Source organism: Perca fluviatilis, chromosome 12 (genome assembly GCF_010015445.1).
Source record: "Perca fluviatilis chromosome 12, GENO_Pfluv_1.0, whole genome shotgun sequence".
NCBI classification, from domain to species: Eukaryota; Metazoa; Chordata; class Actinopteri; order Perciformes; family Percidae; genus Perca; species Perca fluviatilis.
Genome location: NC_053123.1, coordinates 36,683,828 through 36,698,764, shown reverse-complemented (window position 1 = coordinate 36,698,764; position 14,937 = coordinate 36,683,828). Strand labels below are relative to the sequence as shown.

Below are 14,937 nucleotides of genomic sequence, written 5' to 3'. Positions count from 1 at the left end.
GTGTTCATAAACTTCTGGTGTACCTACAAACTTTCCAACCTATTTTTGAAGTACATAACCTATATGTACTAGTTTGTGTTTGGTATCGTTTGGCATTATTAGTGGGGTCATTTACGGATACTTCATACTTGATCCATTAGCCCTGCGCTAAGCTATTCAGCTGATAACGCTGCTCTACGCTAACTCTCCCAATGTTAGACCCAGGTGAAAAAAGCTTCTGGGGGGGTGTTTTGCTCGAGGTCATGGTGCAAAGGACCCTAGGGTGAAATTACTCCGAACCATCACTTTAAACTCAACAAGCACCTGACAACCTCGCTGGCCAGCCGTCTTTCACACACACACACACACATAGAGCCACAGCGCAGCAGCAGAGGAGAGAGTGGGTCCCAGAGGCAGCAGTTAAATCAGCCCACTTCGTAGCCACAAACCTCACCCAGGCACCAATCAGCTGTTTGTCCTGGTGGACCCTCTGCCCTGTTTCTGATGTACTCGTACATCCCGCACAAACAAAATAGTTTACCATTTTAGCTAGGTCTCCAATATAACTGCTAGCCTACTAGCCATTAGATTAGCTAACGGTAACTCTAGTCTTGGAGTCCCTCTTATGACGTCACACCCCGCCTAGTGGAAGGGAGGGGGAGTGCTTAAAACCTAAAATTATATTCAGCATTTTGTTATAAAAAGCCATACAAAACAATGGTGGGCGGCTCTAATCTTTATGTTTAATAAGCACATTGCTTAACTTCATGAAAAATGTAACCTGCAATTTACACTTTAAAGGAGAATTCCGGCTGATGTTTACCTGAATCTTGATCGCTAGATATCTCAGAGTACTGTCGATTGGGAAAAAAAAACGAGCAAAATTGGTGCTAGCAAACTGGAGTTGCTGCAGCTAATGGCCAGAGCTCCCAGTTAGCTAACATGCCAGTTGTGTGGGCATGTTCTAAAGAGTGCCTTTGGGCCTCTTAACAGACACAAAATGCAATTAAAATGTCTGTGCAACAAGAACAGGGCCTTTACGTGGCAACGTAAAGATGCATTTTCAACTCAGACAATGTGAAGAAAGTGTTTAAATTCAAAGTTTGTACTGTCACCTACCTCTTTCCACCAACTTTGGTAATTTTTCTTCTTCCTATCGACAGTACTCTGTGACATCTAGCGATCAAGATTCAGGTAAAAATCGTCTGGAATCCTCCTTTAACCATAATCCTCGTAAATCCACCTAAGGTTAGAATGCCAACACAAAGAAAGAGGAAGGGGACGGACATCCGGGAAAAATGAGGGATAGCCAGCAGGATTTCCGGTGGCAACGGATCAATCCCAGAAGTGGAAGGTCGTAGCCTAGAAATCTAGATGCACCCTAGCGGCTGCAAATTACATTTGTAGATAATTGCAGAACGAAAGAGACCATGTCACAACAGGTCTGAGTTGATTCAAATGCACCATAAGCAGGCGTGTGTGCACATTACTGTTGCTGTCAGATGATTGAGAGACTCATATATATATATATATAGGCAATAATAAAATAATGTATACAAAAAATATATACAAAATATAGGGAGGAAAACCCATTTAAATATGCAATAATTAAGATCAGTGTATATGATGGAATAGTGGCACTCGAATGTGCCTGAGGCCACCAAATTCATAGCCTAGAAATCTATACGCACCCTAGCGGCACCAAATGTAATTTGCAGCCAGGGGGGTCTAGCAACTCTCTGTTGGCTTGCGAGCTGGAAAAAACAAACTCTGGTCAGGCCAATCACATCGTGTATAGAGTCAGTGGGCGGGGCTTATGGCTGCTACTGCTGGGAACAGTGGTCTTCTGGAAGACTTGGAGTTCAGCTTTTCTTTGAGAAAAGAACAAAGAATGGTACTGAAGTCATTCTTAAAAAAGGAAGATGTGTTGGCAGTTTAAAGTTTAATCTATCAACTAGGTATGCTACCTTCTTTGTTGCTCTGATTGGTTGTAGTACTATCCTATTGCGTGCAGAGGGAATTTGAAAGACAACTCTTTATCCCGCCCTCGGATTGAGCCCTGCCAATTGGGAGTTCCCAGACCCAACATCTGGATGTGGGGCTAGCTGGTCAGGCTAGGAACATTGTGGATATAGACTAGATTTACAGCACAGTCAGAAAGTCCTCAAAAACTGCCTGAAAAATATCTGAAAAATATTAGTAAACAGCACAGTCAGAAAGTATGAGGACAGAGACACATCAGCTGCTGTGTTGTCTTGCAGAATATCTGAAAAATAGTAGTAAAACGTCTTGGACCACGCTTGTGTCTCCGCTGTGTCTCCTTTAGATCCGGAGCGTTTGGACTACGTGGAGGACTACCAGGATCTGTACACCAGCTCCGAAACCTTCGACGTTGAAATCTTCTCCATCCCGTCTGAGGGCCTGTTCATGGCCGCCGCCAACAGGTAAACAAACACCAGCTGTTGCTGTTATCGGTTAGCGTAACGCTCATCAGTTAAATTTTCTAAGCACAAATGGACATTTGGAAAAACAGAAAAATGGGTTCCAATATCCAATTTTTCATTTATTTCCACCTTGACAAATTAAAAAATTGGATCTTTAAACAGTTTTTCTTATTTTCTGTTTATATTCAGAGGATCAGAAATTGAGAAAATTGCATCTTGGGCTCAAATGATTCAATATTGGTCCATATGCAGTTAATGACCTGCATATTCCACAAAGTAGAGGGAGAGAATATTATTGGAAGAAATCTGACTCCAATTACCTGATTCCTGTGCCTTCTTTAATTGGACTTAAGTTCACCAGAACACAAGGATCAGTCTGAGACGAAGAGTTCACTTAAGCAAAGTTTACTGAGTCCTGCATAAGAGTTACAACACAGCTGTGGGTTCACAAACAGAGACTAAGGGCGTTTTCACACATACCTCGTTTGGTCCGGACTTTCTGACTTTTTAGTTTGATCCGAACCAAAATTACAGGTGTGAAACCTCCCCCGGACCACGGTCCGGATCAAAAGACCAAATTTTGGTCCGACAAAAAGAGGTGGTCTCGGTCTCCGGTTCGTTTATAGTGTGAAAGCATTTTTGGGATGGTTCGGACTTTCGGACCAAATACAGGAATCTCTGGCAGGCTCTCCTTGTGTTACAAGACCGGGGAAGCTCCTTTAAGGAATAGCTCGGTGCTTAGTGAGAGAGAGAGACTGTAAATGCGCTCAGAGCAGACAGCTGTCAGCTATCAGAGCAGATAATACATCAGCAGTTTATTTGTTAAGTGGTAGTAAATATAGGCTACAGTGTATGTTTCCGTTTGTCTCTGAATAAATGCTCCAGAAAGAAAGTCCCGTGTCTTGCTTCTCTACATCACAACAAAACAAAAGAGCGCCGGCAGTAGGGGAGAGCAGCGGTCAGTTGAATAGCCTAAACTCCGGACCCAGAGAGAGGATACGAGAGGAGCGGGGAAGCCGTCAACAAACCAATCAGTTCTAAGTATCTGGAGACGCAGCTCACGTATGTGATGACGGCAGGACGTAGTTTTGTCACGTAGAGATCTGTAGTGCGCTTGCAAAACTGCAGTGTGAAACCAAAACTTACCGGATCAAATGTATACAATGTAACAAAAACATGAACCTTGGTCCGGACCTTGGTTCGGACTTTCATGTGTGAAAACGCCCTAAGTTTCCCTAGCAACAGATATCTAATCAGAGCTGGTCCACCAAGATCTCATCTGAATTATGAGCCCTGATCTCTTCTCTCCCTCAAGCTTTTATCCTCTCCTCGCGGGGGGCTGGCTTGTTTCTAGGCAGAAACTGTTATCTTACACACACACACACACACACACACACACACACACACACACACACACACACACACACACACACACACACACACACACACACACACACTCACACACACACACACACACACACACACACACACAGAGACACACAGCTCTTTTGCCATGAGCACAAATACAACTCTAACACTATAATATTCTACACTATTAACTTTTCTTTCCTCACTTCGACTGCCGGCACGCCTCACATTTTCCTATACTGTACGCCACGGAGCTGGGCCTGGTTAAAGGTCTCGGTGCGAAGGACGGACCAGTGTCCTGCTGTCTCCATGGTAACCCTCGCATCTCTCGTCCTGCAGGGACTCGCGGCCCGGCTCGGGTATCTTCAGATGGAGGAACGGGTCGTTCCAGCTCTACCAGAACATCAGCACTCAGGAGGCCCAAGCCTGGAAACACTTCACCATCGCCGGCAAGGTGAGAGCCCATGGACTCAACCACCCTGCAGATTATTTACACCCCGTTAACACCAAAGCGGAGCAAATATTTGTGTTGCTTCATGCGGACTAAATATTATTTTTGGGGCATTTAGGCCTTTATTGGACAGGACAGCGTAGAAAGGGGAGAGAGAGGACTGAGCCTCTGTATATGGGCGCACGCTCTACCAGGTGAGCTACCCAGGTGCCCGACCAAACAGCTTTTCAAGTGATTTCACTGTCGCGGACAAATTGTGTTTGATATTATCGTAAGTTTTACAACGTAACATCATGACTTTGCGTAAACATACACGCCACTTTGCTAAAGCCAAGTGCCGTGTTTTCTGTACGCATTTTGAGCTATCTGCATGTATGTCTACGCTGTATACAGCGGACGGCAGTCTGCAATGTCACAGCATAAACATACACGCCATCTTCTAAAGCCACTTGTGTGTTATTGCGAGGCTACCTGTTATTATAAGGCTACCTGTTATTGCGAGGCTACGTGTTATTGCGAGGCTACGTGTTATTGCGAGGCTACCTGTTATTGCTAGGCTACGTGTTATCGCGAGGCTACGGTTTAGGAAAAGAAGAACAGGGTTGGGTTTTCGCAATTCACACACAATCACAAAGGTAATGTAAGTCAATGGAAGCCAAACGGCGTTGATAAACATGCTAAAAAGTGAGTATGCGTCTTGATAACACACCAATAATGGCATAAAGATTGGTGTGTCCTACATTCCACGATCAGTCAGAAGTTTTAAGTCTTCAAGTAGTAAAATCTACGAGTCTGTGACAAAAAGTCGGGAAGTCTGACACCATGGACCGCTACTGAACGCATCTTCCTCTAACTGGGTTTGACCTCTGAACCTTTCAGGCTTTTTAGCTGCTGAGGATGAAGCAGGGAAACGGTGTGTTCACTCTCAGATGTTTTTGTGACATTGTATACATTTGATCTGGTTAGTTTCGGTTTCACCTTGCACTTATGCAAGAGCACTAAGGGTCCAATCATGCATCCGGCGCAGCACAAGTGTCTTTGCTAGGTTAAGACCAACGCAGTTGCCAATTTCCCATCCAGTGCCCGCGTCGTTTATCATCTGTGCGCCCATGGGCGTGCTGGTCTTACAGGGAGGTGTGTTCAGGTGCATTCTGGGCGTGCTGGTCTTACAGGGAGGTGTGTTCAGGTGCATTCTGGGCGTGCTGGTCTTACAGGGAGGTGTGTTCAGGTGCATTCTGGGAGTATTGCTATCTTGAGGCAGCGGGAAGTGATCGCGCCATTGACCAACAAAAACCTGGTCTAGTCAATAACGCAGCATTTCATTGTTGCGCGCACACTATGCTTGTTACACACACAGAGACGCACAGCAGCACACACACACATGCAGAAGATTACAAATAAAAATATTACGGTGCTAATCCTCCAAACGCGCCTGGCTTTTAAAGGGAATGGGAGATGATCTCTGATTGGTTTATTACGGTTTATTATGGTTTATTATGTTACGCCCAAAACACACCTATGATTAATGAAGACACTAAGTACAACCCTTTAGAACCAGGCGCCCAGCACACGGACACTTTTTTCCGCCGTCAAACTAGAAAAAGTGTATTTGGACACGCCCTAAACGCACCTGTGCCAGGCGCTTCACGCACTGTGCTTATATCGTTAAAATGGGGCACAATAAAGAACTATACGTGAAAAAACAATATGTGTGTGTGTCCTCTCTCTGTGTCTGGTTTGTAGACGGCGTCCCCGTCCTCTTGTCTCCTCTCTCTGTGTCTGGTTTGTAGACGGGCGTCCTCGTCCTCTCGTCTCCTCTCTCTGTGTCTGGTTTGTAGACGGGCGTCCCCGTCCTCTTGTCTCCTCTCTCTGTGTCTGGTTTGTAGACGGGCGTCCTCGTCCTCTTGTCTCCTCTCTCTGTGTCTGGTTTGTAGGGCGTCCCGTCCTCTCGTCTCCTCTCTCTGTGTCTGGTTTGTAGACGAGTCGTCCCTCCTCGTCTCCTCTCTCTTCTTTTGTACGCGCGCTTTTTTGGCCTTCCTGTGTCTTTGTACAGTCGTCCTCGTCTCTCTCTCTGTGTCTGGTTTGTAGACGGGCGTCTCGTCCTCTCGTTTCCTCTCTCTGTGTCTGGTTTGTAGACAGGCCTCCCCGTCCTCGTGTCCTCTCTCTGTGTCTGGTTTGTAGACTGCGTCCCCGTCCTCTCGTCTCCTCTCTCTGTGTCTGGTTTGTAGACGGGCGTCTCGTCCTCTCGTCTCCTCTCTCTGTGTCTGGTTTGTAGACGGGCGTCCCCGTCCTCTCATCTCCTCTCTGTGTTTGGTTTGTAGACGGCGTCCCCGTCCTCTCATCTCCTCTCTGTGTCTGGTTTGTAGACGGGCGTCTCGTCCTCTCGTCTCCTCTCTCTGTGTCTGGTTTGTAGACGGGCGTCCCGTCCTCTCGTCTCCTCTCTGTGTTTGGTTTGTAGACGGGCGTCCCCGTCCACCCGGTTTGTAGAGGCGTCCGTCCTCGTGTCCTCTCTCTGTGTCTGGTTTGTAGGCCGCGTCCCGTCCTCTCGTCTCCTCTCTGTGTCTGGTTTGTAGGCCGTCTCGTCCTCCGTCTCTCTCTTTGTCTGGTTTGTAGACGGATCGTGTCCTCTCGTCTGTCTCTCTCTGTGTCTGGTTTGTAGACGGGCGTCTCGTCCTCTCGTCTCCTCTCTCTGTGTCTGGTTTGTAGACGGACGTCCCCGTCCTCGTCTCCTCTCTGTGTCTGGTTTGTAGACGGGCGTCTCGTCCTCTCATGTCCTCTCTCTGTGTCTGGTTTGTAGACGGACGTCCCCGTCCTCTTGTGTCCTCTCTCTGTGTCTGGTTTGTAGATGGGCGTCCCCTTCCTCTCGTCTCCTCTCTCTGTGTCTGGTTTGTAGACAGGCCTCCCCTTCCTCTCATCTCCTCTCTGTGTCTGGTTTGTAGAAGGCGTCCCCGTCCTCTCGTGTCCTCTCTCTGTGTCTGGTTTGTAGACGGGCGTCTCGTCCTCTCGTGTCCTCTCTCTGTGTCTGGTTTGTAGACGGACGTCCCCGTCCTCTCGTCTCCTCTCTGTGTCTGGTTTGTAGACGGCGTCTTATTTAGCCTATGTCTTTTATGTATTGATAATTGTATCTGTTGTATTTGTATTTTATTCTATTGACTATTTTTACCATGTTTTTATTGTCTATGCACATTGTAAAGCACTTTGTGACCTTGTCTGTGAAAAGCGCTGCATAAATAAAATGTACTTACTTATTTACTTGCTTCCCTGTCCTCTCGTCTGCTCTCTGTGTCTGGTTTGTAGACAGGTGTCCCCGTCCTCTCGTCTCCTCTCTCTGTGTCAGAGTTTGTAAATGTAGGGACTGAGACGCGAGGAAGGGAGGCAAGTGGAGGTCTCGAGGAGGCAATTTAAGCAACATGAGATGCAGCAATTGTGTTTTCTCTGGTCAGATTTTCCTGGTGGTGGCGAACTCCAGGGAGGCGGAGCCTGAGATGTCCGTCATTTACCGGTGGAATCAGCGGCGGCGACGTTTCCTCCGTCACCAGACTCTGGAGACTCACGCTGCTCGGGACTGGGAGGCCTTTCACATGCACAACCACAGCTTCCTGGTGGTGGCCAATCACAGACGAGGTAAACAAAACGAGCGGCTGGATTCACTTCCTGACTCTCGTTAGAGACATCTGTGATCTGCGTGGTGTTTTACTGAACCATTAACATCAAACACACCTCCACCTGCTGATTACACATTCATGTGTGTGTGTGTGTGCCCTGTGAAGATAAAACACACTGATTGATCTAAACTGAAAAGAAGGAAAGATTGTTTATGATCTGTCGGCTTATGCAGGTGTACTGTGGTTAGACATACACACACACACACACACACGCACGTACACATACACACACAAACACACACACAGCACACACACACAAACACACACACACACAACCAAGCACGCACACACACAAACACACACACACACACACACACACACACACACGCACACACACACACACACACACACAAACATTTTGGTCCCAAAATATATAAAGGCAAAACAAGTTGCTTATGTGTTCCTCAGATAGTTTGTATTTAAAGTTTAAAGTGAATCAAACGTGTTTCTGTGTCCTCAGCCAAAGACCACAACATCCTCAGTGTGATCTACAGGTGGAACCCCAACACAAAGGTAACAAACACACACACAGGTAACACACAGGTAACACAAAGGTAACAAACACACATTCAGGTAACACACAGGTAACACAAAGGTAACGCACAAACACACAGGTAACACACACAAAGGTAACGCACAAACACACAGGTAACACACACAGACAAAGGTAACGCACAAACACACAGGTGTCACACACACACACACACAGGCAGAGGTGGGTAGTAACGAGTTACATTTACTCCGTTACATTTACTCCGTTACATTTACTTGAGTAAGTTTTTGAAAAAATTATACTTCTTGGAGTAGTTTTAAATCTCTATACTTTTTACTTTTACTTGAGTAGATTTGTGAAGAAGAAACTGTACTCTTACTCCGCTACATTAGGCTACAATGAGCTCCTTATTTTTCTTTTTACCTCTTTGGTATTCTACGCATCATTGTTTTTATTCCCCCGCGTAAGCCTCATTTTAATGTTTTATTTTGACAGAGAGAGAGACTTCCGCTAAAGGCTCTACCACGTGACTGTGTTTCACCAATCAAACGTAGTTGTGCAGTCTCGTCTCGTCACCATACTCAAACCATTGACGTATATATAAGACTCAAACTCAGCGGCGGGATGGGTTAGCTTACAGTCGCAGCAAAACAAAAATGACAATGTCAGAATCAACCGTCGGCAATGCAGACAGGAACACGCCAGAGGCCAGATCAACATGTCCTGGATTTCTTTCAGTTACCCGGCTTCACCTAACCTAACCACCGCGGTCCCGCAAGCTGTGTCACAACGGTGGTTATCAACTAGTTCAATCAACCAATACAGTCGCTGCTTCCTAAAACAGGAGGACAGCTGGCAAAGGAAAAATAGCCGACGCTGTAGATGCGCACAACTCTTAGGCTATCAATATCACTTCCCCATCAGTCAGGACCAAGATCTGACCATAATTACACTTGTGCTTTCCATAAACTGCCGTTGCTTTAGCCTTTTATTTCAGTTGCAACCCTGGCAGAGGTAGCAATCGTGAGAGCAAATAAAAAATATAAAAAACATAATTCAAACCGCTGAAGCCGAGAAATAGCTGATATGTAATACAGAAAACCCTGGGTTGAACCAGAAGTTACCTCGTTAACCCCAAATCTTGCTTGTAGTAGGCCTACAGGCCTCTGGACTCATAATGAAAGCATGTTTACCTTAGTAAAAGTGCCAAACAGCAGCTCCATTACCTTGTTCTAGTTCTTCCTGAGGGGCCTGGTAAAAAAAGTATAAAGGTTTGGAAATTTGTGTTACTTGTGCTTATTTATTTTTTATGTATTATTATTTTATTGATTTTATTTTTAAGTACTTGAATTTACCTGGATTAATTTAATTTAAGCTATTTTTAATTAATTAATTAATTTAAATTTATTTAATTGATTGGATGAACTATAATTTGCCTAAAGATGATTATTTTGTATTTTTGTCTGTCTGATTGAATGCTTGTGTTAAAAAATAAATCAGACGTTACACAACAGTTACTCAGTACTTGAGTAGTTTTTTCACCAAGTACTTATTTGGATGACTACTTTTTACTTTTACTTGAGTCATATTATTCTGAAGTAACAGTACTTTTACTTGAGTACAATTTTTGGCTACTCTACCCACCTCTGCACACAGGTAACACACAGACACACAGGTAACACGCACACACACACACACAGGTAATGCACAGACACACAGGTTACACACAGGTAATGCACAAACACACAGGTAACACACACACAGGTAACACACAAACACAGGTAACACACAGGTAACACACACAGGTAACAACACACACACACAGGTAACACACAGGTAACACACACAGGTAACACACAAGTGTAACGCATATACACTAGGGGTGGTACGGTTCACAAAACCCACGGTTCGGTTCGTATCACGGTTTTAGGGTCACGGTTTTCGGTTCAGTACAGTTCTTATTTTTTCTTTATCACTCCAGAATATACTTCAGCATATAGCTAAAATTAGCATATTGAATGCATGTTGCACAAAACGTGCACACAGTGGCAGTTCTATATATTGTTTTATTTCATCATAGGTACCGTGAAATCCAAAATGTTCCCACACACCAGACTATAAACGACGCTGGCGCATCCTCCAGCTCTGGGCAGCCTCTCTCCCACGGGACATTTCTGCAGGTGACGTGAACGTGGCGTGCACGCGCACTCCACTTGCGGGCGTTCCGGTGTCTCTCAAAATCTGACGAAAATCTTTTAAACTAACCTTTGTCGATCTGAAATGAAGACAGATTCAGCAACTGCATGGCCTATTTCTCGCTTAAAATGTTTTCAGAAACACGTTTCGGTAAACTATTTTAGTACAATATGAGATCGTATTCTGATTCTGAACGAGCCGCCATGACAAATTTGGGACCAGCCAGACCCATGTGACGCAATCGTCCAATCAGCTGCCATGGGTTGCGTTTGTCACGCCCATCCCGCTCGTCATTTCCAGTAACTGTTTTAACATAGGTGTATAAAGTGGACACTACGGCAGTAAGAGGTTAGTGCAGCTTAACAGTGTACTGACGAACCGTCGCGGTACACACGCTCAAACGAGACTAGCGAAACCGGTTCGGGTGTTTTTTATGAACCGCGTACCACCCTAATATACACAGGTAAAACACACAGGTAATCAAGACACACAGGTAACACACAAGCGACACAGGTAACACACACACAGGTAATGCACAGACACACACATGTAACACACACAAAGGTAACCCACATACACACAGGTAATGCACAAACACACACACAGAGGTAACACACAAACACAAATGTAACACAGGTAACACAGAGGTAATCTGACATTGTGAATGTCCCGTTGTGGTTCTCTGAGTGGTGAACTAACCGCGGCGTGCCTGTTGTGGTTCTCTGAGTGGTGAACTAACCGCGGCGTGCCTGTTGTGGTTCTCTGAGTAGTGAACTAACCGCTGCGTGCCTGTTCTGGTTCTCTGAGTGGTGAACTAACCGCTGCGTGCCTGTTGTGTATTGTGGTTCTCTGAGTAGTGAACTAACCGCTGCGTGCCTGTTGTGGTTCTCTGAGTAGTGAACTAACCGCTGCGTGCCTGTTGTGGTTCTCTGAGTAGTGAACTAACCGCTGCGTTGTGTTATTGGTTCTCTGAGTAGTGAACTAACCGCTCGCGTGCCTGTTGTTTTGTGGTTCTCTGAGTGGTGAACTAACCGGCTCGCGTTGCGTATTGTGGTTCTCTGAGTAGTGAACTAACCGCTGCGTGCCTGTTGTGGTTCTCTGAGTAGTGAACTAACCGCTGCGTGCCTGTTGTGGTTCTCTGAGTAGTGAACTAACCGCTGCGTGCCTGTTGTGGTTCTCTGAGTGGTGAACTAACCGCTGCGTGCCTGTTGTGTTTCTCTGAGTAGTGAACTAACCGCTGCGTGCCTGTTGTGGTTCTCTGAGTAGTGAACTAACCGCTGCGTGCCTGTTGTGTATTGTGGTTCTCTGAGTAGTGAACTAACCGCTCGCTGCCTGTTGTGTATTGTGGTTCTCTGAGTAGTGAACTAACCGCTCGCGTGCCTGTTGTGGTTCTCTGAGCGGTGAACTAACGCGCGCGTGCCTGTTGTGGTTCTCTGGAGTGAACTAACCGGCGTGCCTGTTGTGGTTCTCTGGCGGGTGAACTAACTGGCGTGCCTGTTGTGGTTCTCTGAGGTGGTGAACTAACCGCTGGCGTGCCTGTTTTGTATTGTGGTTCTCTGAGTAGTGAACTAACCGCTGCTTGCCTGTTGTGTATTGTGGTTCTCTGAGTAGTGAACTAACCGCTGCGTGCCTGTTGTGGTTCTCTGAGTAGTGAACTAACCGCTGCGTGCCTGTTGTGTTTCTCTGAGTAGTGAACTAACGCTGCGTGCCTGTTGTGGTTCTCTGAGTAGTGAACTAACCGCTGCGTGCCTGTTGTGTATTGTGGTTCTCTGAGTAGTGAACTAACCGCTGCGTGCCTGTTGTGTATTGTGGTTCTCTGAGTAGTGAACTAACCGCTGCGTGCCTGTGTTTGGTTCTCTGAGGGTGAACTAACCCGCGTGCCTGTTGTTTGGGTTCTCTGAGTAGTGAACTAACCGCGGCGTGCCTGTTGTGGTTCTCTGAGCGGTGAACTAACCGCTGCGTGCCTGTTGTGGTTCTCTGAGTGGTGAACTAACCGCTGCGTGCCTGTTGTGTATTGTGTTTCTCTGAGTAGTGAACTAACCGCTGCTTGCCTGTTGTGTATTGTGGTTCTCTGAGTAGTGAACTAACCGCTGCGTGCCTGTTGTGGTTCTCTGAGTAGTGAACTAACCGCTGCGTTCTGTTTTGTTTCTCTGAGTAGTGAACTAACCGCTCGCGTTGCCTGTTGTGGTTCTCTGGGTAGTGAACTAACCCGCCGTGCCTGTTGTGTATTGTGGTTCTCTGAGTAGTGAACTAACCGCTGCGTGCCTGTTGTGTATTGTGGTTCTCTGAGTAGTGAACTAACCGCTGCGTGCCTGTTGTGGTTCTCTGAGTAGTGAACTAACCGCTGCGTGCCTGTTGTGTATTGTGGTTCTCTGAGTGGTGAACTAACCGCTGCGTGCCTGTTGTGTATTGTGGTTCTCTGAGTAGTGAACTAACCGCTGCGTGCCTGTTGTGTATTGTGGTTCTCTGAGTGGTGAACTAACCGCTGCGTGCCTGTTGTGTGTTGTGGTTCTCTGAGTAGTGAACTAACCGCTGCGTGCCTGTTGTGTGTTGTGGTTCTCTGAGTGGTGAACTAACCGCTGCGTGCCTGTTGTGGTTCTCTGAGTAGTGAACTAACCGCTGCGTGCCTGTTGTGTGTTGTGGTTCTCTGAGTAGTGAACTAACCGCTGCGTGCCTGTTGTGGTTCTCTGAGTAGTGAACTAACCGCTGCGTGCCTGTTGTGTGTTGTGGTTCTCTGAGTAGTGAACTAACGCGCGTGCCTGTTTGTGGTTCTCTGGGTGGTGAACTAACGCTAAGTCTGTTATTGGTTCTCTGAGTAGTGAACTAACCGCTGCGTGCCTGTTGTGGTTCTCTGAGTAGTGAACTAACGCTGCGTGCCTGTTGTGTGTGGTTCTCTGAGTAGTGAACTAACCGCTGCGTTGCCTGTTGTGGTTCTCTGAGTAGTGAACTAACGCTCGTGCCTGTTGTGTGTTGTGGTTCTCTGAGTAGTGAACTAACGCGCGTGCCTGTTGTGGTTCTCTGAGTAGTGAACTAACCCCCTGCGTGCCTGTTGTGTGTTGTGGTTCTCTGAGTGGTGAACTAACCGCGGGCGGGGTGCCTGTTGTGGTTCTCTGAGTAGTGAACTAACCGCTGCGTGCCTGTTGTGGTTCTCTGAGTGGTGAACTAACCGCTGCGTGCCTGTTGTGTGTTGTGGTTCTCTGAGTGGTGAACTAACCGCTGCGTGCCTGTTGTGGTTCTCTGAGTAGTGAACTAACCGCTGCGTGCCTGTTGTGTGTTTTGGTTCTCTGGTGAGTGAACTAACCGCTGCGTGCCTGTTGTGTGTTGTGGTTCTCGTGGAGGGTGAACTAACGTTCGTGCCTGTTGTGTGTTGTGGTTCTCTGAGTATTGAACTAACCGCTGCGTGCCTGTTGTGGTTCTCTGGTAGTGAACTAACCGCTGCGTGCCTGTTGTGTGTTGTGGTTCTTGCTGAGGTGAACTAACTTTCGTGCCTGTTGTGTGTTGTGGTTCTCTGAGTGGTGAACTAACCGCTTGCGTGCCTGTTTTGTGTTGTGGTTCTCTGAGTGGTGAACTAACCGCTGCGTGCCTGTTGTGTGTTGTGGTTCTCGGGTAGTGAACTAACGCTGCGTGCCTGTTGTGTGTTGTGGTTCTCTGAGTGGTGAACTAACCGCTGCGTGCCTGTTGTGGTTCTCTGAGTGGTGAACTAACCGCTGCGTGCCTGTTGTGTGTTGTGGTTCTCTGAGTAGTGAACTAACCGCTGCGTGCCTGTTTTGGTTCTCTGAGTAGTGAACTAACGCGTGCCTGTTGTGGTTCTCTGAGTGAGTGAACTAACCACGTGCCTGTTATTGTGGTTCTCTGAGTAGTGAACTAACGCGTTATGTTTGGTTCTCTGTGAGTGAACTAACGCGTGCCTGTTGTGGTTCTCTGAGTGGTGAACTAACCGTGCGCGTGCCTGTTGTGGTTCTCTGAGTAGTGAACTAACGCTGCGTGCCTGTTGTGGTTCTCTGGTAGTGAACTAACCGCTCGCGTGCCTGTTTTGTGTTGTGGTTCTCTGAGTAGTGAACTAACCGCTGCGTGCCTGTTGTGGTTCTCTGAGTAGTGAACTAACGCTCGCGTGCCTGTTGTTGGTTCTCTGAGTAGTGAACTAACCGCTGGCGTGCCTGTTGTGTGTTGTGGTTCTCTGAGGTAGTGAACTACACGCTCGTGCCTGTTGTGTGTTGTGGTTCTCTGAGTAGTGAACTAACCGCCCGTGCCTGTTGTGTGTTCTCTGAGTGGTGATCTAACGCTCGTGCCTGTTGTGTGTGTGGTTCTCTGAGTATTGAACTAACCGCTCGTGCCTGTTTT

The 14,937-nt window shown here is 46.8% G+C and overlaps 1 protein-coding gene across 1 annotated transcript in view; it reads left to right on the top strand.

The window, feature by feature from the left end:
• Window positions 1-14,937, top strand: part of LOC120569488 (thrombospondin-type laminin G domain and EAR repeat-containing protein-like) — a 40,759-nt gene that overhangs the window by 15,366 nt on the left and 10,456 nt on the right. The window contains exons 8-11 of the mRNA XM_039817347.1: window positions 2,306-2,423; window positions 4,131-4,245; window positions 7,686-7,866; window positions 8,368-8,420. Of these exons, the coding sequence (XP_039673281.1) occupies window positions 2,306-2,423; window positions 4,131-4,245; window positions 7,686-7,866; window positions 8,368-8,420 (467 nt within the window). The remainder of the gene's footprint in view (window positions 1-2,305; window positions 2,424-4,130; window positions 4,246-7,685; window positions 7,867-8,367; window positions 8,421-14,937) is intronic.